The 26,793-nt window shown below is 41.6% G+C and overlaps 1 protein-coding gene across 15 annotated transcripts in view; it reads right to left on the reverse strand.

The window, feature by feature from the left end:
• DLGAP2 (DLG associated protein 2) overlaps window positions 1-26,793 on the reverse strand; it is a 578,727-nt gene that overhangs the window by 110,067 nt on the left and 441,867 nt on the right. For 13 of the 15 annotated variants that reach the window (XM_077309418.1, XM_077309398.1, XM_077309427.1 and 10 more), the window contains one exon: window positions 1,522-2,591. In XM_077309418.1, coding sequence (XP_077165533.1) covers window positions 1,522-2,591 — 1,070 coding nt within the window. Of the gene's footprint in view, window positions 1-1,521; window positions 2,592-8,036; window positions 8,209-12,363; window positions 12,434-26,793 lie in introns of those variants that run through there. The other 2 variants (XM_077309445.1, XM_077309446.1) reach the window with 2 other exon arrangements.

Below are 26,793 nucleotides of genomic sequence, written 5' to 3' on the forward strand. Positions count from 1 at the left end.
TGTGGATAAAAGCCAGTTGATCCATGATTTTGAAGAATGTGTAGAATGCAACAAAAAGCTTAACTACAAAAATGGCTGCCTAATGAAACACAGTGGTGGTTGAAATAGTTGCGCTACGAAATTAGGTCAGGAATCCAATGCAGGAAAAGTGTAAGATGATAGCAATGAATGATCTAGAAGAAGAAGAAGAGTTGGTTCTTATATGCCGCTTTTATCTACCCGAAGGAGGCTCAAAGCGGTTTACAGTCGCCTTCCCATTCCTCTCCCCACAACAGACACCCTGTGAGGTAGGTGGGACTGAGAGAGCCCTGATATCACTGCCCGGTCAGAACAGTTTTATCAGTGCTGTGTTGAGCCCAAGGTCACCCAGCTGGCTGCATGTTGGGGAGCACAGAATCGAACCTGGCATGTCAGATTAGAAGTCCGCACTCCTAACTACACCAAACTGGCTCTCTAGAGACAGTATCCATTCAGGGAACCCAGCTAAAAATGAAAATCTAGCAGAATCTTTCAAACAGAGAATTAGCAGCAGCAAGAATAAATATGGGGCTGAGCAGAGCACTTAGGATTGCTCCCTGAGGGGCTTATCCATGCTGGTCTATTTTAGGTACTAAAATAAAATAGTAATTAAGAAATTTCTCTGAAGTTGTATTAGCATTGGGAGAAAATGATCAAATGGCCTCTATCCTACTATTCCAATAAGCAAAATTTGAAATCTTCTCCCCAACTAAGTGGTTCTCTCAGCTATTTAAGCTCATATAAGAATTTTCTTCAAGTCACACCCACCCATGGCAACCCCATAGGGTTTTCAAGACAAGAGATTAACAGAGCTGGCTGGCCATTGCCTGTCTCTGCATAGTATCCCTGAAATTCCAAGGCAATCTCCCATTCAAATTCTGACCAGGGTCAAATCCTGCTTAACTTCTGAGATCCGGCAACATTGGGCTCGCCTAGGACAGCCTTTCTCAACTTTTTTACCATTGAGAAACTCCTGAAACATACTTTAGGCTTTGAGAAACCCCAGAAGTGGTGTAATTGTGCAGAATATGGTTGGGAAAAATAGCTGTGGACATGGCAACCTGGGCCCCTCCCCTCCAGGCCCATTGGCCATTTTGGGAGAGGAGGGCAGGTTGACATGATCACATATGGTCATATCACCCAGTAAATGTTTTAATTCTTTTAAAAGTATATTAAAAATTAATTAACTCCCACCATTCAGGAAATCCTTCCAGGGCCATCAAGAAACCCCAGATTTCATGAAACCCTGGTTGATAAAGCCTGGCCTAGGCCATCCAAGTTAGGGCACCAGAGAATACTGCAGTTAATTAACTAAATATTATTTAAAACTAATTTTATTGTATCTATTTTATGTTTTATTCCCAGGTATAGTTGAATTATACAAAACCAGGAAACTTAAAAAAAATAAAATATGTAAAGCAGGCACACAGAAAACCCTCTGGCAAAATTTTAAAATAGCATGTTCCATTCCGATTAATAATATTAACTTCATTTAGCTCTTACCTGAAGGTAATGGCATGGCCTCAGGGAAGGTTTGATTTCCTGATGAACTAGAGGCTTATCTAGGTTAAGGGATGACTTGCGATAAGCTTCTTTAGCCTGGCTTACGGTGAGTGTAGACCATGAACTCCTTTTCATGTATTTCCCATCAGGGGGCATCGCAAGCCCTTCACAAGCAGAACACTTTACATCATTGTTACTTTTTGATGTCTTTAGTGAGAGATCCCCAAAGTGTCCCTGAAGAGCCTCTGGGTAACAATGAGAGATATGGTCCACGTGATGCCTGTTTACAACACTAGGTGTTCGGTAAGTGCTATCGCTATCCAGATTATCATCAGAACTCCACCAACTGCTCATTCCAGTTTTATGCTTACTCTCGGGTTTCCGCTCTTTACTTTTACTTCTTTTGCTGTGTTTAGAATGATGTCCATGATGATGGTCATCTCCTCGGCCATCTCCTTTTGTCCCATTCACATTGCTCTTGGAAGACCCTTCCAAAGAATGAGATTTTGTGAAAAGTTTTTGTACTGAATGAACAAGATGGCGTATTCTCCCTGGACTTTCGCTGCGTTGCTCAGCAGCTGTTGAGGTCCTCTGGTACTGTAAAGTGTGAAAGCCATCCCTGTGGAGAGGAAGCTGTTTTTCAAACTGATCCAGCAGATTTGCAGGGATCCGGTTGACCTTGGGGTTAGGATGAGACATGGTGCAATCGTCCCTTGTATCGTAATGTGAGGTGTAGTGCATTCTGGGAAAAGTGCTACTGGACATATGATCACCCATAACCATGGGCATCATCATACATTCTGAATGGATGGAGCTTCGCGGCGAGCAGCGATGGTGGTCCATCGGGCAGCTCTCCGTTGGGCTGAGAAGATATGATTGCCTTGAATCCTGGCCATGATGAATATGATCGTGGGTGTGTTCGCAATCTTCAGTGGATGCTAAGCCACAGGTATGAGCAGAACATAACTGTGATTGATTGCGACTGCCAGATAATCCTTTCATGTTCCTTGAAGCAGGAGAGTATCTTTCCTCATTGAAGGGCTGAGTAGGAGACCATGAGTACGGTTGGTCTGTGGATGAAGCAGAGACACAGCAGTGAGCTAGAGGAAACACAGAAATGTACTTAAAAAGTAAAGTATAGCGCACCTATAGTGCACATTCATGCCTCATTTCTGTCATGAGTACAGATTAAATTGTCAGATAAAATTTAAGGATAATTTGTTTTTATTCTTTTCAGACAGAGAACACGTGATGAGCTTCTCTTTTATTCTGTGTTTTGATCAATGGAATTATCCAAAGGCTGATCTGACTACTTAATAGAAAAATGGCCCTTTTTCTATCATTGTATACTACTAGAATGATCCCAGTAATTCACCATTACTTCTCCATAAACAGATAAATCCACAAACTGTGGCTGCTTGAGTTAGCATGCTTAATTATAAATCCAATTTGAGAGGGCCCAAATTAAAAACTTCTTCAGATGACAAATTTAAGAGCAGTTAACCCACAGAACAGAGGTTTACATAATTCTATACAATTGTATTTAGAAATTGGCTGTTATAATTTTATTATATTGAACAGGCACTTAAAACTTGCACTGAAATTAATGTTGTTTTTTTTGGGGGGGCAGACTGTATCCAGTTTTTGCTTAAATTGATTAGGTTTACTCATGTTTTCTTTCTTCACTTGTAAGAAAGAGTATAATGGTACTAAATATACAGGGGCATGGTTTCTTCCATTGCCCTCTCCACGTGTTCTGGCATAGGACTATTTTTCCATTATGAAATAAACTTTCAGGATTTCCTGATGGAACATGTCTTGTAATAGATAAAAAGCTCTTCAATTTCGAGATGTGTTGCAAAGTTTTGTGCCTCAGTATATACAACTCACAAAGGTCCCAATATCAAACTGTAAGGATCTGTGATCTTCTAAATTAAATTTCTGATTTTAGCTCTATTTCTATATATCATACATTTTATTTTGATTCTGATACTATTTTATCCATAAATATTGGTCTTATTCTTTTGTATGCTTACCTTGTTGTTAAAATAATGTATCTTTGGTCTAGGACTAAAATTAAATTTGATTTGATTTGGTACTAAATAGACCATATCTTCAGAGTATGATTCTTGTTTTTTTTTCTTTCTGTAAAGCACCCATAACAACTTTTTAAAACTTGCTTTATGGGGATCAAATCCTGATCCACAAACCTATTTCACTATGCTATGAAATTGTGGCTTCAATTTATTCTCTAGATTTGAATCACACCTTAATATGGAACTCAAGGCAGCATTCCCAGGCTTCTCAGATGGTCTCCCATCCAGGCATTGACCAGACCCAGAGCAGCTCAATTTCAGTGTATTTGCTATATGTTAGGTTTTCTAATCACTACTTGGAAGAACCAGATCATACCAACATAGCAGTGCACATGGAATGTGTCTACCAATGCAGGTCCAAATAAAACAAGACTGGCTTAACACATGAACTTCTTCAAACACTTTTCCTTCTCACTAACAAATGAAGACACATATCACTGAAACTTGCAGATTCTTCTAAATATGTCTAAGGTCTTTACCTTCCATGGTAAAGTTATTCCTAATAAACACACACACACACACACACACACACACACACACAAAATGGCTTCCAATTGAGGGCATGTTCTATAGAAAGCTAGAGTGTGTTGTTCACAGTTTCATGAATTATTTTGCTCACTGTTATATAAGTTTTTGCAGCTGGGAGATTGTGCAAAGAGCTCAAAGAAAACACGGAGTGCTTCAGTTTGATTTAAGTATTCAAAGTCCTTCTCAAATTTCAGTTTGTTAAACTTTTGAAAAAGAAATGAATATCTGAGCTGTAAGAGCAGTCCTTTACAGGAGCAGCCAAACATTTCCATAATTATATTTTAAGTGTCCTTCTTTCACAGTCTTTTTGATGTATTTTCTCGAGAAAGCATCGCTGTGGAAAGTTATTATAAACAAGCAGAAACTGAAGCTAGAGGATGCAGGCCTGTTTCAGTGGACTGAATTCCAGTTGCCCATTTGATAGGACACATAGAATTCAATCTAAAGGGTTGCATTAGCTCATTTGGCTCCAGTGGAAATGGCAGCCTTCAAAAAGTCCAGCTTGCCTATCAGGCAGTGACTCAAGAGCAGAAAAGAAAACCATTTCCAGAGCTGGAAATTCTCACCTCTTTTCTAGTCATAGGTCAAATTAAGAGGATGTAGATCCCAGGCGTTCACAGGGGTATAAAGCCTGCAGGGCAGATTGACTGTGGGGGGGGGGGACTCATAGCCGTGCTGTGTCTCCACATTTTGTGTTTCCTAGACCCAACTGAGTATTGCTAGGCATCTAGGAAAACCATTTTATTTACTTATATACTGATAGTCTTCCATGGACCCCAATGTCCATGGGGTCATGATGTGTCGGACACGACTTCACACCTAACAACAACAACAAGTCTTCCTTTCTCCAATTTTTAAGGTAGCTAAAAATACTAAGCAGCCAGAAATTATACAATCAAGACATTTCAAATAGTAAATTGCTAACAACTAATTCTGTAATCTTTCTGGAGTCTCAAAAGGTGGACTGAAGATTAGGTAAGTAAACAATTCATTTCATTTACAATTGCATCTGCAGCATCAACCACCCAAACAAGAAGTCCTCAGAAAGGATAGCCTTGCATGCAGGGCCGATTTATCCATATAGCACATGTAGCAGGCCCCATGTAGCAGGTACAAAGGACCCGGACTGTGCCTCCCCCTCATGAAACAGGGCTGTAGCCTCTGTCCTCCCCCCTTTCCCCTCTGTAAGGACACTCAGTGTGACACCCTTTCTTACTCTGGGGGACTCCTCTGCCCCCAGTCTGGCTGCTCCCACTGCAATTGTACTCTGCTAGAGCCCCACAAATCCTTAAACTGGTTCTGCTGCTATGGGCCCTTCAAATCCTTAAAACACTCCTGCTTGCACGACATTCAAAAAACAGATGGTGAAGGTACCCCCTCTGAACATCTGTGAGTAGGCTTCATAACCTAGTAATATTTGAGGAACAACCAACATTTGTGAGAGATCACCATGAGCAAAAACTGACCTGGGAAGCACAGTTGTGGTTGCATATATTCATACAGTAAATGTGGTCCTTCAGAACTACAAATAATGAAATATGCTTAAAGTAAGAACTGAAATCTTTAATTCACCTAGCCATCAGGCTTAGTGACTGGCTCCCTCCCAGACTGCTTCACTGGCTGCTGCTTTTGCTTGCTGTTTTGGAAGATGTCCAATGAAGAAGGAGGATCGGGTGAATGTTTAATTATTTAAGCCCACCCAGAGGCTCCTAAATTTAACACAGCTATGTTTGTTGACAACTGATTTCATGAAGATATGCTGTGTTTTGGGTCGAATTGTAGCAGACAGGCAAACCTCTGTCCTTGTTGCTTTAATATCAACTTAGTTCTTCTCTCCTCGTCCCACTCTACAAAAGAGAAGGCTAAAATATATTAGATCAATTATTTCAAGCCATCAAATTTCTAGCTGACTATTCTAGCCTAAGAAGTAATTCACAAGTTTTATGTAGCTGCTTACTCTCTCTCTCCTTGTTTCTCACATGAGTGGTCAGAATTCCATCTCTTCCACACATTAAATCTTTCTCATTGCTTTGCTTGTTTCCTCCTCACTGCCCAGCCATATATTCTGCACTCACCCTTCTTACTAATCTTTCAAATGTCAATTAAAAGCTCTGAGCAGCTGATAAGGTTCATTGTTTCTTCTTTGGTTGACTGCCTTTTGGAGAACATTTGCCATGTAACTATATTGGAAGAGGGTGGTGAGGTTTAACATCTGAATGCATGATTTAAAAACTGGGAAATGCATCTCAACAAACATTTCAGTATCACTGATATTTTGAGTGCATTTTGGTACTACTGAGGAATTTAACAGTCTGGTTTATTATCAGCGATGATGTACCAAAGCAAAGCTCCTGGATGAGAGAAAACCTTGGATTTCAAAGATTTTCAAAACAAGAGTGAATGCTAAACATTAGGCTGCATAGCTTTTATGGAACGGAAAACTCTCATGGTATAAGACAACACATTACAGATATATGTTCAGCATTTTTAACATGTCCCCATGCATTTTGTTGTTCAAAATTACTCAGTCTTGATATTACCACACCAGGTGTTGATATAATCTCACAAGCCATTTATGTATTTTACTTCAAATGCAGCATGGGATAGGCACGACAAAGTTCTTTAACAATGTAATGTCATTATTTACCAGATTTATACCCACCACTGCCTCGACAAGCAAGGTTCAGGGCAGCTTACATCTAAGCAAAATGCAATTTAATAGTCTTAAAAACAATAATGAAAATAACAATAATATATAACACAATTTGAAACTATAAAAATCTAATATTGAACCTGGCTTCCCTGCATCCAAAAATCCAACAGGAAAATGATCCGGGGAAACAACACATGAACCCACAAGATATAACACCACGAGTAATTAAAAGCCGGTTGTAAGAGCTCTGTATTGCAAGTCCTGCAGCAGATATAAAGGTCTTGCAGGGCATGCCTGTGATAAATTATTCCATCAGGACAGGGCCACCACATAGTTACTGAAGAAAAAGGTAGAAAGGAACAGTAACCCTGACCTGGACAGCCTCAGCTAGACTGATCCCATCAGAGCTTGGAAGGTAAGTAGGGTCAACTCTGGCTCGAGTCAGTCCTCTCATTAATTTGCCATTGTAAAGCAAAAAGATAAAAACTATTTTCTTTCCGTATATTTTTAAGAATATTCTTTCAGCTTTAAGTGTCTGAACTGAATTTCATGGAACTAGTCTTGATCACTGAGGCCAATTTTGCCACTGTGAATTTCGTCTCCAAGTGACATTTATTTCTCCTCGCTTTAAGCTTTCTCTAAGAAGTATAACATTTCTGGAAATTCTGAAGTCACATGGGGAACAAATTCCCAAGAAAAGCCAGCTAAAACTGGTGCATGTATGTGCTGAAATATATGCAATACTCATTTACTACAAAATGCAATGTTATTGATTTAACAATCTAAATTGTATAATTTACAACTCTGCATATAAAATGTGCCACATTAATAGAATTTAAAAGTATAAAGAAAAATCACAACTGTACCAAATTCTTGAGAGAACATTGCAAAACTGCTGCCTTTCTGCCTTAAATTTTGCTGTCTGAGAGTTAGGGAAAAGTTGAATGTTGAAGGCAAAAAACAAAAGAAAGTGTATTATTTCAACAGAACCACTCTCACAAAATGAGAATAGGTACGACCAACAGCATATTTGGACATCAAGTTAAAGTTTACAACATTGAAAATGTGTTGCAAATGTCGACACTATATGTATATCATCATATATTCTAATAGAGAAGTCACTGGAGCTGTGAATGGAAAGGCAGATCTTTCTCCAAGTTTGTAGAAAAATCTGAAACCTAAAAAAGAATACATTAGGAGGTTAAAAAAAAACCCCAAATGATAAAAGGAATACCTACATTTAAAAAATGGAAGTCCTCAGTGGCAGTTGCTAGGTAACCATAGCACTCTAGGCTTGGCTTTTGTCAGTACAAGGCCAGAGGCCCTTCCAGGGCTGTTCTGGCCTTTGAGGGGGGACTCATGAGTCCTGACAGCAACCACTGCAGGACTTGATACCACCTGACTGCAAGACTCAACTAAGCCTGGCTGCTTACTGCTGTTCAACAGCAGCTGCCCCATGAAAGCCACAGTGGCATAGTGGTCACAGTAGCATCTAGGAGACCCTAGTTCCTGCCATGGAAGCTAACAAGGTGATATGCCCATCACATGCTTTCAACCTAGACTACTTCGCAGGGTGGTTATGAGGATAAAGAAGAGGAGAATAATGTAAGCTGCTTTGGTCCCCACTGCGAAGAAAAGCTGGGTAAAAACGAAGTAAATAAATAATACAGCTGAAGATAGGAAGCAGGGAAAAGTTTGGTGAATGGCTGAGAAGGAGCAATGAAGCAAGGAAAGGGGAGAATATATGGGAGGTTGCCAGGAAGAGGGAAAGGGAAAATAATGTGGGGAGGGGACTACAGAAGAAAGATGTGCCCCTCATACACTTTTGAGGGTTTGCTACCATGCAGGTGGGCCTGGTACTATGGCTAGCACCACATAACTGGGCCATTGTTTTCTCAGGGTGGGGCAACTGTGGTGGGTGGAGCTGAAGGGAGAGATCAAGTAGATTTGCTGTTTGGTAGAAATGACAGGAGGAAGCAGGAAAAGGGGTAAGATACAGCAGCTTTCAGGGAAGGGAAAGATGAAGTAGTGGGGGAATGGGTAACTAGTTGTCCCTGAAAGTCCTTGAGAGTTTTTACTTGTATCTACTAATAGTCATATTGGCCATCTCTGAAGATACTTTATTCAAGAGATTGTAGCACTGAATGGACAAGACAGATCTTCCAACAAGCTTGAAAAATGCCTCAGATTTGCAGAAAAACCGGAAATCTAAAACCAAACATCTTACTATTAAAATAAAATTAAAATGATGAATCATAGAGTCACAGAGTTGGAAGGGTCCATACAGGCCATCTAGTCCAACCCCCTGCTCAACGCAGGATCAGCCCTAAGCATCCTAAAGCATCCAAGAAAAGTGTGTATCCAACCTTTGCTTGAAAACTGCCAGTGAGGGGGAGCTCACCACCTCCTTAGGCAGCCTATTCCACTGCTGAACTACTCTGACTGTGAATTTTTTTTCCTGATATCTAGCCTATATCATTGTACTTGTAGTTTAATCCCATTACTGCGTGTCCTTTCCTCTGCAGCCAATGGGAACAGCATCCTGCCCTCCTCCAAGTAACAACCTTTCAAATACTTAAAGAGGGCTATCATGTCCCCTCTCAACCTCCTTTTCTCCAGGCTGAACATTCCCAAGTCCCTCAACCTATCTTCATAGGGCTTGGTCCCTTGGCCCCAGATCATCCTCGTCGCTCTCCTCTGTACCCTTTCAATTTTAACTACGTCCTTCTTGAAGTGAGGCCTCCAGAACTGCACACAGTACTCCAGATTGAAAGGAGTGTCTGTTGCCTTAATAAACATATGTTCAGTTGCTAGGCAATCCAGGCTTGATGTACCTCAGTAAAAGGTGAGGGGGGAACAGGGCTCTTACCAGGACAGTTGGGGAGGACTCATTGGGGCCAGGTTTGGGGCACTGGGGCAAACAGCTTAATAATATCCCAGCTTGTTGACTTATGCAGACCTGGTTTCTTGCTACTGTTCAAAAGGAGCCACCCCATGAAAGCCCATGCGATGTAGTCTGTTGGGTTTAAGACTGGGACTTCATTATCCTCAAAGGAGAATGAACTAACATTATAACTGAAAGATATAAAAGGTGAAAACAAACTGGATGCATATGATATTCTCCACAAGACCTCATCATTTAGGGCTCTACCCATTCAGTATAGACCATGGCCTTCGGCACTGGATAGGGACCATATAGGGTTGCCAGGTGGAAGCAGGCTGGCGGCAGGGGGATTTGGGGGAGAGGAAGCCTTTCCAGCCCCCCTCCCTCCAAGGCAGCGGCTTCGTACCGGGGAAAGGAGCAGGCCCGCCGCGTCACTGACACGGCGGGCCTGCTCCTTTCCCCGGGATGAAGCCTTTCCCTGCACCCACCTCCACCCTCCGAGTTCCCGGCTTGCGGGCAGCGAAAGGAGCAGGCCCAACATGTCTCTGATGCAGCGGGCCTGCTCCTTTCGCCGCGTGTAAGCTGTTCCCCCACTCCCACCCCCCGATGTCCTGGCTTTGTCGCCGGGAAAGGAGCAGGGCCACCGCGTCGAAGGCTCTTCCCCCAGTCCCCTCACATCTTGGGCTGACAGGAGCAGGGCCGCCGCATCAAAGACGCGGCGGCCCTGCTCCTTTCTCGGTGGCGAATGCTCTTCCCACGGCCAACAGCAGTGTATTAAAAAGCTAGAAAGATAAAACCTCTAATTAAAAGATAGGGTAAAAAGATGTGTTTTGGCCTACTAGCTTAAGCACAGTAAAGTCAGCATCAGGTGAATCTCAAAGGGATATGGCATTCCAATCAAAAGGCAAGATGCCACCACAGAAAATTCCCTGTTTCTAGTTGTCAGGAACTTCACCTCTGAAAACAAGGCCCAGAGAGCTGGGCTTGAGAGGCAGATTTTGACTGGTGGCTTGGATAGTAGGGGAAGAAATGGTCTCCCGGGTATCCTGGCCCCAAATAGTTTATAACCTTAAAGTTAACAACCAGATTACTTTTGGAAACAGATTAGTGGCCAGTGCTTTTCTTTAGTTCCCTGCTCAAAAGATACAATCTCAATAACCCTTGACAATAGTCTTGCTGCTGCATTTTGGGCTAATTAAACTTTTCAATAATGCCATGTTGAGTGCATTATTCTAACTTTGACTGAGGCATGTCTTCCCCATTCTACTGCATCCCTGAATGTCTCCAGAATCATAACCTCAAGAGTAGAATTTCAGGAATAATTGGGGGCTGCGGGGGCGGGGGGGGGGAGATGAAAAAGTTGTAGTCTACTGACAGAAACTATTCTATACTTGGAAACATTTTGTTGGATCCAAACCTTTTTCTGTACCTCACTCAGGACAGCAGCGTAACACCATAGGCAATATTAACTCTAAAAGCAATACACAATCTAATTTTTGGCTATATGAAAAAGGACATTTTCCTCTTGAACTTCATGAGCTATCTTCTGTTAGCATCTATCGTGACATATGAAATGTCCTATAGATATAAATTAATATCCTCAGACTACTATGACTTGAAATTTCATGTAGCATTTTATGGACTAGTTTCTTCACAAAAGATGTTTAAGCAGAAGGAATTAACCTCAACTGTAGCACTTCTCACAAAGTTAGACTTGTCAGACAAATCTTGCATAAATAAAATTACTGTCCAGTCATCATGCTAAATGAAAAACACTCTGAATTTATTTACTTAAATCTTAATTTCAAAATCAATGAGACAGCTTCAATGGAAATATACAAAGGACAAGATTTTGAGAAGTCATCAGAAATTGTGCCCTTCCAATAGTTGCTTGTTTCACAAGGTTGCTTCTCATTCCCATCTTTTGCAATGGGGACTTTTGCAATGGGGACAGTGCTGGTTTATCCATGTAGTACATGCTATGGTTCCCATGCTTCCAGGGGCCTAGCACTGTGCCCCCCCCATGGAACAGGGCTGTAGCTTCTCTCTTCCCCCATTTTCTATTGTTAAGGACACTTGGAGTGACACCCCTTTCCACTGTGGACCCCCCTTTCCTCTAACCCCAGTCTGGCTGCTACCACTGCAATTGTATTCTGCTAAGGCTCCGCAAATCGTGAAACAAGCTCTGGTGCTACGGGCCCCACAAATCCTTAAACCACTCCTGAATGGAGACATTGTATGGAAGGATGTCAGTGCATACGTGTAGAGTGTACCCATGTCATAATCCCACATATCCTCTTTATTTCTTAAGTTACCAAAGTGACATGGGAAGCACTATGTCCAGGGGTTAACGCTGCTCAAATAACTAACTTCCAGAAATTATTATATGGGTGCTCAAAGACGAATTAATGAGCTTTTGTTGTTGTTGTTGTTCAGGCTCTACAGATTGAACTTTTTTGATCTTTTCTGATCTTTTCTATCACTGCAAATAGCCCCTTTGCATACTCAAACAGTCAGGCAGAATCTCATGTGAACATCTGTGAATTTGAGCAGTCAATTGCAGTAGCTCGGCAATGGAAGAACCCAAGAGACTGCTTGCTATTTGTGAAGTTAAAGACATTTGTCTGCACAGCTCATGGCACTCAAGGCTATGGTACATTAAACTACAGAAGAAATGTTACCTTTTCAAAGAGGAGGCCCCAAAACTCCATTTTTATATGAAAAATTGGATTCCATAGAATACAACAAAATCTGTGAAAGTAATAATAATACTTAATCCTTAGTGCTTTCGATAGTGGCTTGCAATTTCAACACGCTAAATGTAAACATTTCATCAAGCTACATTTCAACACTGAAGGAAGCAGAAAAAAAAAAGAAAACCAGAAGGTTCTACTGACATTCCACATGCAGGGTATTAGTGAAAAGTGGGATGTTGGCTTTGACAGCAGCATTGCTAAAGACTTTCAATGATGTCTTTAACGAGTTGCTATCTGGCATTCATGGGGCATGAGGGTTACAAGTTAACCAAATGTGCCAAATATTCAAACTTGATGTTCTTCCCCACTCCCTACTGAGAGGAATCTGCAGTAGATCCCTCCACCCACCCACTATGGTGACAGTGCCCTCACCTGGCCAGCCTCTTCTCCTCAGCCATATTGCCACCTGGCTCAACAAACAGATGGCTGGTCCAGTTCCTTGGGAACCCTCCTACGGAGCTTCCTCCTGGCAGCTGAAGGGAAAAGCGGCACCTGAAGATGGCATCAGCTGGTACCACTGGCTACCAAAATTCCATCAAGAATGCTGGCAGTAAGTTGGATGGCTGGAGAGACAGGAGTGGGTAGCACCTGAACTTAAACATGGAGTGGTATGTTAGCTAAGGGAAGGAGCTTGGTTTCTTGGAGATGCTGGTTAACTGAGTATTCTGGATAACTGAGTGCTGGGTAACAAAGCTTTTACTGTCATTTGCTCTTGCTGTTTCTAGCAACTGTGTTCAAATTTTCCAGCAGCATTAACTTAACTGAAGAGAGAGTCTGTTGTCCTAAAAATAGCATTACTGAAAAAAGAACACAACATAAGATACTTCTGAGTATAAGAAACAAAATGTTTTTTTACAGGATACATTTTCACAAGGAGAGGAATGAGGGGAAGGGAAGGATTGGATATACTGAAAAGCATTTAGTTTTCGCATTAGGACACCTGTATCATCTAGTCCAGGGGTAGTCAATGTGACTATTCGCTGGCAGGGGCTCATGGGAATTGTAGACCATGGACATCGGGAGGGACGCAGTTTGACTACCCCTGAGTTGTCCATTGCAAAGTGCATCATCTTATTTCATGCCTTTGCTGGGGTTATAACCCCTGCAACATTCGCAGTGAGAATTTCCCAGCAGTCACTTCCTTGATAAGCCTGTAGGTTTGCTTTGTTCAGCATTGCACTCAATCTGAATTGAACTCCAGAGGTGAAGAGTTACAGAACCACATCTTTCAATTCCTGCAATTCATTCACATCTTTGCCTACTCTATATTATCAGTAAACATCTACTGATAGATTTTTTTTAAATGTACAACAACGTAATTTCAATGTGGTTGTATGTAATTTTAATCTTATAGGTATTCGACCAATGTGCAAAGCATTAATTAGGCAACTTGATGTAATCACATATACAGTCATACCAAGGCTCATTCTGCACATGTCAAATAATGCACATTCAGGGTGCTTTTGCAGCTGGATTTTCCTGTACAGAGCAAGAAAATCTACTTTGAAAGTACATTTTCCTGTGTATGTGGAAGAAGTCCAGCTTTGCTTTTTTGCATCTTTTTATTGATGTACATATTTGCATTAATAATGTAGGAAGACAACACAATTGAAGTGAAATAAAGAAAAACTGAATTTATATGGACATAATTTGAAAATAAAATTAATAAGGGAAAGTTCCTACTTCATCCCTCCCACTTCAGAAACAAGAGCAGGAACTCCTCAAACTTGGAAGAATTTGAGCTGAGGAGACGTTCACTAGCATCCCTAACAAAAAAGTACAGTCTGGACATTGAACAGTTGTGATGCACTCCACTGAACATAGATATATAGACTGGATATAGGTATCTATTCTACGAATGATTTTTCTGCAGTTATGTGGCCAACTGGAACCTGAAATCAAATACCCACTGATAACAAGTTCAACTAAGTTGAACAATTTAGTACATGTCACAATGAATATCTGCAAAAGAAAAACAACAGATCAATTGTTCCAAATGAAATACTTCACTACAACATGTACTCTACCCTATGTGTTTCCCACGGAAAATGTTAACTGCCTGATTTGAAGCATTCAATTATGATAACAGAATGTATTCAACCCAAGTGTTAGACTCAAATGCACTACAATGTGTGCTTTATTGAAGAAAATTATTTTACACATCAGACAATGCAGATAACACAAAATGCAACACTCCAGACATTGACATGGAACAATTAAGATCTGATTAAAATGACAGCACTATGAGATGGTACACTTCTCACACCAGAACTGCAGCTACTGAACACGTTCTCTCTCCCTTTCCACAGTTATGTATTTTGTACTGGTTGCCGACTACAATAAATGTATCTCTTTCGCTTTCTCTCTCTGTGTCTCACTTTTCACCTCTTCTTTTGAGTAAAGCAACTTGAACAATGTTTGAATTCTTGGAAGCCATTGATTTTCTATGCAGGCTTCTAGTATTTAACATTTGAGTACTCAATATTATTTTGACTGCTTACTTTTGCTAACTTCAGTCCAGAAATTTTATTCCTGTTTTCACTCTATCACAATTATCAGTATTCCTTCTAAGTTTGCAAAGATACTTACAAAAGTTCACTTTTTGCTAGTGCATTCCTTAACTCATATGCAGAAATGAAGCCAACAGCACAGGAGAAAGATACAGAGGCTATTTAGTGTGAGTCTGGGCTCAAACTGGAAATGGCAGGCCACATTCACATTGAGAAATATCTGGGGACCACTTGAACTCTCAGCTGAGGTTAAACAAATCTATATCAAGATCGGTGGATTTTGTTTAACCTTGACTGAGGGGGTTGGAATAAATGTTCTTCCCAAAGTAGTTGCTATACAGATGTCAGGTTATCATTTGAAAGAGTCAATGATGTCACAATTCTGTTGAATCTGTTTAATTATTTAATGACTGATTTTTTGACCTCTGCTGTTAATAAGACCTGTGACAACTACAACTATATCAGCATTTTTCCACATCACATTTTAGACACATAAAGTCATTTTATTGTACATACTAAATGTACATACATACACCAGAATCATGAACTTGGAATACGCTTCTGCTGAATTCAAAAAGAGCGGACACGTTTCTTAGGAAGAGTCCGAAGTTATTTTATTGGAGTCCAAAGTCAGGGTACATCAGGACGCTTCATAAGAGATTGGCATTGCCAAGAACAATGTACTATGCTAAGTTCATAAAGGCATCTCCCCCCACACTCCAACCAATGAACATTTTGCCCGCCAAAAACCATTTTCACAGAACACCCACTTTAATCAACAAAGGAAAAATTTAGAACAAAGCTATGATACCTTGCTGCTAACAATCAATGGCAGACATTTGTTTCCAGCCCTAACATGCAGAGATTGCACCTCAAAGGACAGAGTCTCACTGAGAGTTAAACAACCTGGGTGTGGATGTAGAAAGGGAGGGGGGGAAGGGAGCAGGAAAATCAATGTGCAAGGAGACTGGACACAGCCAGCATGTAACCTGGCTGAGTCATGGAACCCTGGTGAGGAGGGCTACATGACATCTACTCAATATCGAAGAAAGTCATACTTGGGACCCCATAGTTATGATGTCCAAACTCACCCAGTATTGATAATGCTGCAAATAAAGTTTGCTATGAAAAGAAGGAAACAAAAAGGCATGGCTGGAAGCTTTTTCACACCACAGTTAGATGTTCAATAGTTTTGAAAAGATTACTTCGGGAGCCTGTACTTGGTAGGTCTTTATGTGGAAGGAACTATTTCCAAAGACAAGATCCAAAGAACTAATAGCAAAACCCCACCATTCTTGTACATGTAATGCAGCTGCCATTTTCACCCCCAGGGTGGGCAATGTGGTGAAATGCCATTTTAGCCAGAGGTGAAAAACTACAATTCGGGATAGTAAATTTGTACCATGTAACTAAAACTACCTTTTCAGGCAAAACAAATCCCCACCCTGGTTTGGTCTGGCTAGAAGAATGCCAAATTATGCCTTATTATGGTAGCCAACAGATTGAGATAACTTTTCCTTTGACATAAGGACCAGAACATAATAAAGATCTCTCAAGGAACTTCAATCAGGAAGGATGAGAAGAGTGTGACAGGATGTAAAAAAGAACTTTATCCTTTGTATGAAATGTTTTGGGTAGACTGCACGCTTGGGTCTTTATTGTTCCCTGGACTGGGGTGAGGGGTGGGAGAAAAGAACATGGAGTTGAAATGGGAAGGAAACATCAACAAAAGATGCTAGGAATAGTTGTGAAAGACAATATGTTTATTTGAAGAAGCAATAGATGTTCATAGGAGAACCTTTTAAATATTCTAATGTAAAGGCTAAACTAATTTTGATGCAATTTTCAAAGGATCACTGTTTTATAAACATAATAATTAAAGTTATTACTCTGGTGAGTAGATTACAGCACAACAACGCTTTAAGAGATTTTGTGGCTTTTTAAAAATAAAAAGCACATTTAGCTCAGGGAATAGACATGGGCCATAGGCCCACATTAACATTGTTTCATTCTAGCAGAAGAACCAGACAAGCATGAACATCAAAAACCTGTGATCCTTTGAGTTCCCATTGAAAAGTCATGATAACAATGAAAACAGAGAAGGAACCACACCTGTCAAACCAACTTCTTGGAGAAATTATCTTGTACAAGATAAGGAACTGCTGTCCGTGTCTCTTGGGATTGCTAACTCTACTCCACTATTCATGATTTTGTTTTTTTGTCTATTTAAGGTCCAAGGGCAGACCTGGCAGCTCTGGGTTGGAAAGTTTTTTGGGGGTGGAAGCTGAGGAGTATAGGGTTTGAAGAGTGCAGGGGCTTCAGTGAATATAATGCCATTGAGTCTACATTCCAAAGAGGCCATTTTCACCAGGTGAAGTGATCTCTGTTACCTGGAAATCAGTAGTAATCCCAGGAGTTCTCCAACCACCACCTACCTGGGTGTTGGTAACCTTACCTACGGGTGGAACAACACTTACAAAGTTCTATAATGATTTTTAAAGGCAGTGAGGCATTTATTTTTGAGGCAGAACACAAGGGGAGGGTCAGAAAAGCTTTCAAAAGCAGACCCCTCACTTGTCATATATAAACATGACATACACAATGTCCAGAAATTATGTATTACTAGTAAAAAAGCCCATTGCCCTTTGAAATGCAATGGGCGCTAGCAGTGAGAGTGGGTATGGGGGGGGGAGTACCTGGAGCGGCTTGCGAGCCGCTGGCGAGTGGCAGGAGTCCTGGAGTTTTGGCGGCCTGAGGCGGGGCAGCGGGCGGCGGCAGGTGGCGGGGCCTCCTCAGCTGCAGGTCTGCGAAGGCTCTACAAAGCCTTCTCCCGGCTGGTGGAGCGGCCGAGAGAAGGCAGCCAGGCCCACCCACGGCCCGGGGCTCTTCCAAGCCTTCTCTCGGCTGGCGGAAGCCGCTCCGCCGGCTGAGAGAAGGCGGCCAGGCCCACCCGCCCCCCAAGGCTCTCCCAAGCCTCTACGACGCCGCGAGGCCGCTCCGCCGGCCGGGAGAAGGCAGCGCGGCCGCCCGCTCACCTGTGGCTGTGCGGGTGAAGCAGCCTGCTTCGGGCGGGATGGACACTTGGAGGGGCCAAACAGGAGCCGCTTCGCGCTGATTGGCCCCTCCGAGTTTTTATTCCGGACCGGTCCCGCCCTAACTCCTCCCCACTACACCTTACTCTTTTATTCAGTCCGTGGCGCCCGTGGCGCCACGGGCTGTGTACAGACTAGAGGCAAAGCCCGTTGCACCCAGGGAAACAATGGACGCTAGGATGCATACCAGCACTGTGGCCTTCCTGGGGGCTGGCTACATGGCAAAAGCTCTTCCTTGGACTCTAGAGGCCTCACCTACAAACCTCAAGGAACATTCCTGACCCAGGATTCGCCAACCTCCAGGTGCAGCCTGGAAATCTCATGGAATTGGAGGACATCTGCAGACTACAGAGATAAGCTACCCCAGGGAAAATGGCTGTTTTGGAGGGGGAACTCTGTAATAAAATGATGCTGCCAATGTGGCTAACAATAGAAAATACAAAGTATAGAGCCACATTTTACACTCGCTCCTCCCATATATATCATTAAAACAGAGTTCACATACAAAGCATATAATCAAAACATAGGTTAGAAAGGAGGGATCACTGAGGGAATGCCAGGCAAACAAATTGTTTCCTGTGTGCAGCAGGTGACAGCTGCACAAGTCAGTGGCTATGCCCAGTAGGGAATGAGGCACACAGTCCTCCTGAGCCCTGTGCTGTATGAGGAAGGAGCTGTGCTGCTGGCTCTTTCGGGGGGGGGGGGGGGGAGAGAACAAGCCAGAATGCCATTTTACAGGCTGCATTTTCCTCCTAGTCCACTTTTAGTCCACAGTGGCTGCTATAAAAGTGTGACATTCCCCCTGCGAGGTGCCACTAGGAAGGGGATAGCTAACCACAGACGTGGTGGGTCAGACCTTCCTGCCTCCATTGCTCCCTGAAAAGATTTTCCAGTATCTGAACCAGCCCCTCCTCTCTTTTTAGCAATTATTGAAATTGAAAAGGTGATTTAAACATATCCTAGGACCGAGTAGTGAAGATCATACAAAGATTATTTGCTGCCATATTGAGGTCAGGCAAGGATCAAAAGAAGAGGACAAAAGGCAGCTTTCTTTAAGATTTCCAGAAGAGAACCCAAGGAATCATTCTTGCAGAAAATGGGACTGTTTCTCTGTTGGTTTTGAACACCATCAGTGTGTGCAGCAAATGGACAAATACCCAACAGCTCTACCTGTGTGAAATGGGCTGAAAAATCTGGAAAGTTTAAATCCATGTTCTCCCTCCTAGCTAACCACAAAAGGAGCAGGGAAAGAAATACTGGCATAAAAATGTGTTCATTTGCAATTCATTTTAGTTTTTAACTGATTAGTTTTTTTCCTTACCTGTCACAGAAGTTCTTTTTAGTTCTGTCATTAACTAATTGCCATGTTTCCAGCTTTATCTTTGTTTGATTTCCACCCACTTTGTGATGAATATAGCCTGGATTGTACCTAAGGAATCATTCATGCCCAGTTCCAGGCAAGAAAGAGAAAAGGCCTTTGTTTTATTGGAAAGAAATGTATTAGCAATCCTAATGCTGTCTGTAGCTGTGTTTAGGTTGGCACTGTTGGCAATTCAAGAAAAAGAGATTAATCACTATTTATTTATTTATTTATTTATTTATTTATTTGATTTATCCCTCACCTCTCCCCGGAGGCCCGAGGCGAATTACAAGCAGTTAAAAATCCCACTAAAACCGTACAATCTTTAACCCGCTCCTAGCGGAGCGGATTAAATAATTCGCTAAGGGCCCCAAGGGTGGGCCCTGTCCGTGATGAAAGCCCCTTTTCACTTAAAATACTACTGTGTCCGGCCATGCTGCTGAAGGGAAGAAACAGCCAAGCAACTCTCTGCAGATTTGAGACCTACCACACAGGGTTATTGTGCAGGTGAAATTGGAAGCTGTTGCAGAGGTTCTTTTGCCTCCTCTTTAATCTGCACAACAACCCTGTGCAGTAGACCTCAGGTAACTCCACAACAATCTGCGTGGGAGACCTTAAATGTTTCTTCTCCTCAACCGTGTCCAAACTCCATAAGAGCCCTTAACAGTCTCTTTTGGATACCGTCTGCTTTAAGCATTCTGACTGGATATGGCATTATTCAACAGTTACTATAAGCTGACTGGATGACAGCCCAGAAACTCTTCTTAGAAGTTTATTCTTATGAAAAAGCTAAAAACAAAAACAAAAACAGATCGGCGTGCACCCCTGAACCCCATTTGTAAATCTCCATAATTCTGAATATGAAACAAGAAAAGTTAAAAGAGTAACTTGAATGATTTTCCTTTTAAAAAATTTCTTTTCAGTAGCCTGTCGCTTGGGTATAGGGAGATGAGAAATAGTGTTATAATTGTATCCCTTTAATCTTGTAGATTATTGTTTCAGAGTTACATTATCCATTGCCTTATATGATTGTTTTGAAAAGACCTTGATTCTATTTCAAGCACCCAAACAAAGCACCCACCCCAGGTGGCTTTTGCATCCAACAAAAGGAATGCTTGAGAGCCAGTTTGGTGCAGTGGTTAAGAGTGTTGGACTAGAATGGAAAGACCTGGGTTGGAATTCCCACTCAGCCATGGAAGCTTGCTGGGTGACCTATGGCCAGTCACACACTCCCAGCCTAACCTCCCTTACAAGGTTGTTGTGAGGATAAAAATATAAGAATTATGCAAGCAGTTTTGGATCCCTATTGGGGGGAAATGTCAGGTACAAAGTAAAATAAGTAAGTAAACAAATGTTTATACTGCTTTAATGTTCTGAAGGATGAATTATATAAGCACAACATAATATTCAATTTACATTACAGGACATGTGGAGAAACTCTGTAAATTATGAAGGCATAAATGTATGCAACCTCCTCAGAAAATCTATGAAAATCTCCAGGATAGGCTCCAGATTCCCATGTAAATTTAGTATTTTCCTTCCTGCTTTCCTCCCATTTCAGCAGTCCACACATAATTCTTCCAAGGAAGCTTTCAATATAGCATGGTGGAAGGCGGATACTTAAAAAGGGAAAGAAGAAAACCAAGAAAAACTGAAAATCCCTGGCAATCTGGAAATGGTTTTATTAGCTTATTATCTAAATACTGTAATTCTAAGAAGTATTAGAAGATTTCTAAAAAATATCTGCAGCTTCTGGATTGAAATACCATTTTTAATCTGTAGAACTAAAGATTCCTCAAATAACAAGACGTTGCCAAGATCATTTAGTTTTGCATATACTACTAGCTCTGCTCTGCATTCGCTAATTCAGATTTAAAATGGGAGTCTTTAATGTAGTCTCTTACATCCTCCAGTATGATACATGGTCCCACTTGGAGAACCCAGAAGCAACATATATTGGGGATGCAATTGTTCTTCCAATAAATGCAAAATGAATGGCTATAGAATCGAAAGAACAACATTTCACATATAATTTTAACATCTGGTAAGTAGAGATTCAACTTCTTGAAACATTGTATGTGGTGCTTTTTGATCTGAATGTTCAGGGCTAGGGAAGATGATTTGCTAGTTTAAAGGCATCTGAATTATTATGACATATTTGAGTAATGCATATGCAAAAAATATAGAAAACAAAACAATGGCGCAAAGACTGGAGAAAAGTTCAGAAGAAAATTGGCTTGTTTTCCAAAGATTACAGAAATGCTTTTGACTGTATGGATCATGAAAAGTCTGGTTGGTTTTAAAATAAATGGGTGTGCCATAGCATCTATTTTTGATACACAAGAAGAAGAAGAAGGAATTGATTTTTATACCCCACATTTCACTACTTGGAGGAGTCTCTAAGTGGCTTACAATCGCCTTCCCTTCCTCTCCCCACTGGACAACCAGTGAGGTGGGTGAGGTTGAGAGAGCTCTGATATAACTGCTCTGTGAAAACAGCTCTAACAGAATTGTGACTAGCCCAGAGGTCACCCAGCTGGCTGCATGTGGAGGAGCAGGGAATCAAATCCACCTTTCCAAATTAGAAGTTACTGCTCTTAACCACTACACCAAGCCTAAACTGTGGACAAGAGGCCTCTGTTAGGACAGACTATAGAGCATTAGAATGGTTTTCAATTAGCAAAGATGTCAGACAAGAATGTTTTTTCCTATCTGTACAATCTAAATGCAGAAAGCATCATAAGGAAAACTGGAATACAGATGGAGGTGGAATAAAATTTGATGGTACAAACATTAACAATTTGCGTTTTGCAGATCATACCACATTCCTGGCAGAAAATAGTGAAGACTTGAAATAACTCCCAATGAAGGTTAAAGCAGAAAGTGCCAAAGCAGAATTTCATCTGAACATCAAGAAAGTAATGACTACTGAGGATTCACACCAATGGCAATTGTCTTAAGATTGTCTACTTTTTGATTTCATTATCAAAGGGAGACTGCAACCAAGAAATTAGAAAAAAGATTGAGACTGGGAAGGGCAGCCACTGAAAAGCCAGAAGAGAGTCTTAAGGATAAGGATGTCCCATTGTCTACCAACTTCAAGGTAATTCATATCGCAGTATTTCCCTTTCATATGTATGGGAACGTTGGACAAGGAAGAAACCGGACAGGAGGAAAGTTGATTAATTTGAAATGTCGTGTTGGAGGAATGTTCTACAGATACTCCAGGCCACCAAAAAGACAAATCAGTGGGTTCTCGATCAAATCATGTTTGAATTCTCCCTAAAACGACTGAACTGAGGCTATTGTACTTTAGTCACATTATGAGAAGAGAAGATTCTCTGGAAAAGACAATAAGTCTAGGAAAAAATGAAAGCTGCAGGAAAAGAGGAAGGCCCAATAAGACATTGACTGACAGTCAAATAAAGGAACGTATGGCCCTCAGTTTGCAAGACCTGAGTAAGATGGCTAGCTATCGGACATTTTGGAGGTTATTAATTGATAGGGTCACTGTAAGTCTGAAGCAACTTGACTGTACCTACACGCAACCACATCTGAGTAATATAAAAGTACTGCATGCCTTACCGCTTGGAGCCATGATAATAAGCATAATAAGCATAAAGGCTGATATCTGCCTAATATATCATGATTAATTTCAGTTATTTCTGTGAAATTATTGCATATATATAGCAATACATAGATGCCCATTGTATCAATATTTGCTCTTCTAGCTATTTTCTTATCCATTGCTCAATAAAGGCCACTTTACAGAGCCACGGTAGGAACAACCAGCCCCGCTTTGTAAACCAAGATTGCACCATCCATGCTGCAAAACAGATAACAGTTCTGTCATAAACACAGGCTACCATTTTGCTTTCTGACATAAATCTCACTGTCTGTGCATTGAACAGCGGAAACTCAGTCCTTAAACCAGGCATTCGCTGGCAGGGGCTCATGGGAGTTGTAGTCCATGGACATCTGGAGGGCCGCAGTTTGACTAGGTAAAGGTAAAGGTATCCCCTGTGCAAGCACCGAGTCATGTCTGACCCTTGGGGTGACGCCCTCTAGCGTTTTCATGGCAGACTCAATACGGGGTGGTTTGCCAGTGCCTTCCCCAGTCATTACCGTTTACCCCCCAGCAAGCTGGGTACTCATTTTACCGACCTCGGAAGGATGGAAGGCTGAGTCAACCTTGAGCCGGCTGCTGGGATTGAACTCCCAGCCTCATGGGCAAAGCTTTCAGACAGCTGCCTTACCACTCTGCGCCACAAGAGGCTCTATGCAGTTTGACTACCCCTGCCTTAAACAATATATCAAGGATTATGGTTCAGACTACCTTATTCACGTGTTTCATGTCACCAGACAAGCCCACAGGCTGGATACCATGGATTGTCAATACCAGCATTTTGCAGAGGTGGAACTTCCCTGCTTTCCTGTTTCCTACCGCCTTTAGAAAGCACGAGAAAGAATGTGGCGATCCCACTCAACCCTTTCTCTTCCTCACTGCATCACACCGTGCCGCATTGCATATGAGCAACCCCCAAACATTAGCAAAGGAGCTGCTGAGGGAAGAAGAAGGTGATTATTCCATCACTGACAAAAAGCCCATTCTGCGAATATATTCAAATGGTTGCTGCAGTTAGCTTGTAAATTTATCAAGTCATGAGCCCATGAGTGAATTTCCTACTAAATCATCACCTGTTATTCATGCAAATGAAAATGCTCCCATCTACTTATTAAGCTCCTGACTGAATAATTGCTAGCATTTGGAAGAGAACATGGTTTACATTAGCACTTCACATCTGTGTGATGAATTAAAATGGATCCTGAAATTCCAAAGCTTCCATTCAGTATGGCCAATTTTGTTTGTTTTTAAAGTGTGCCTATGCCAAGAGTAGTGAGAGATCAAGAAAGCGAAACACATAAGACTGGGTAGCAAATCCTCAGGGAAGAAAATAATAGACAGCCAACCTATGATATTCATGGTGCAAGAAAGATGATAAGCCATCTTGAATATCCACACAAGGCCGAACGGAAAGGTTGACCCAAAGAAACAAACTAGAATAAATTAACTTGCTTTATGTTAAGCATTCCACACCTGGCCTGATCCTATTTGGCCAATCCCATGTGTTGCTTAAGACACTCTGCAGTTAGGACATGCCCATGGCTTCCCCACGCTACCCAAAGTTCTATGTATAAAGAGATGGCATGCAAGTACAAATCTTCTTCCTGGACTTAGCCTTGAAGCTCCCATAATCTCATTTCATCTGCGTCCATCTTATCCTTGAGCTAACTATCTGAACTTCAAATCATGATAGCATTAATTTCCCACACATAAGCCTTTAGTAACTTGGTTAGGCCCAAAAGCTAAGCCAAAGAATTTCATCTCTCTCTCCCTCTCCGGGTTGGTAATATCTGGAGACTTTGGGGGTGGAGCTGGGAGTGGACAGGATTTGGGCAGAGAGGGACCAGTGGAGTACAATACTATAGAGTCAACCCTCCAAAGCAGCAATTTTCTCCAAGGGAACTTATCTCTTTAGTCTGGAGAGGAGCTGGAATTCAAAGGGATCTCTAGATACAGTGTACATACACTTGTTTTGAAAGAGTATACAAACATATAAATGAATGAGGAATAGTACAACCTTTCACTATTGCACAACCTTTCACTAGTCAGTTTTCTCTCTCAGTGTCCCTGTATTCTGATATACAGGCCTTGCTTAAACATAAAGGGGCCAGAGAAAGGCAAATTTGTGTATATTCAGCCTCAATATAATATCACAACAGGAATTTCATAAATCTTTGAGTTTAAACAATTTCTGCATACGTATATAGTGCAGACTGAATGAGAGTTTGTTAAAAAAAAACTTATAGAAAGTACTTCAATTACTAATAGGGTTGCCAACTCTGAGCTGGGAGATTCCTGGAGATTTGAAGGTAGAGCCTGGGGAAGGCTGGATTTGGGGAGGGACAATGCCATGAATTCCTTCCTCTAAAGTAATCATTTTCTGAAAGGAGAACTGAGGTTAGGTGTAATTCCAGGAGATCTCTGGGTCCCATCTGCAGGATGTCACCTTAGTTGTCATCATACAGTCCAGTAGATTGACTTGCATCCCAAGGGGCGCTAGAATGAACAGAATGCTCACCACAGCTGCTTTGCCCTGCCAATGAAACACTGTTCCAGAGGGACTGGTAATCTTAGGTGCTGCTTTTCAGCACACCAAAGGCTTAAAAAAGAAGAAAGAGGTGGCAAAGCCCTGTAGAATTCTACTTGCTGGTCTTAAGATCCACGCTGCCATTTTCTAACAGTTACTGTATTTGCCGGCGTATAAGACGAGTGGGCGTATAAGACGACCCCTCAACATTTCCACTCAAAATACAGTACTATGGGCAACTATGTCTATCCCAACTGAAGTGCACCCAGCGTATAAGACGACCCCCCCACTGGGAGACATGTTTTTCAGGGGGAAAAAGTAGTCTTATACGCCAGCAAATACTGTAGTTGAGAAAGAGCCTGGGAAAATATCATGTGCAGAAATCAGAGCCCCATTAAGGACACTTGACTTGGTTTATTTCAGTGAGGGTTAAGTATACTTCACTTCATACTATATTGCCTCCTTACCTTATCACAAATTGTTATAAGAAGCAATGATAATAAATGATTATTTCAGACCTACTTGCTCCTCTTACTAGCTTGCTCACTGAGAAAAGCCCAGAGGACTTCACGTTGAAATTAAACCATTTCACAGTTAGCTTTACTCTGTATATGAATGATCCAGCCAAATTAAGCAGTTTATATCAAAGCAATTTCAGTGAAAAATTGAACACATAAGAGCACTCTGACGTTAGAGATCCAGTTTAGATAAAAAGCACTTTTACAGTGCAATCCTAAACTTTGACTTCAATGGATTTTGAAGCATCTAACTCTGTTGAGGATTTCACTGCTAGCACTGCAGACAAAAAATTGGCTGGCCCTTTCTAATCAATATGTGGTTGGTTTCCTCTCCAGCTCCTGATCAAAGCTATTTTCGCACAGATTTTCCACCTCCTTCCCCATTGGTGTTTCCCAACTCTGCTTCGCTATGATTTCCTTTTACTGTGTTTTACTGTGTTTTAAAATGAGAGCAACTAACTCACAGAAATACTATGCAACATCACACACATGCATGTGACTGACAAACAGTAAGAATCTTCATAATATTGCAGTGGATACTCAGAGGGGGAGAGCTCAGCAAGGTATAATGCAGGGGTAGTCAAACTGCGGCCCTCAAAAACTCCATGGACTACAATTCCCATTCGCTGGCAAGGGCTCATGGACATCTGGAGGGCTGCAGTTTGACTACCCCTGATCTAGAGAGCCAGCATGGTGTCAGTGTTAAGAACAGTGGCCTCCAGT

Source organism: Paroedura picta, chromosome 1 (genome assembly GCF_049243985.1).
Source record: "Paroedura picta isolate Pp20150507F chromosome 1, Ppicta_v3.0, whole genome shotgun sequence".
Taxonomy (NCBI): domain Eukaryota; kingdom Metazoa; phylum Chordata; class Lepidosauria; order Squamata; family Gekkonidae; genus Paroedura; species Paroedura picta.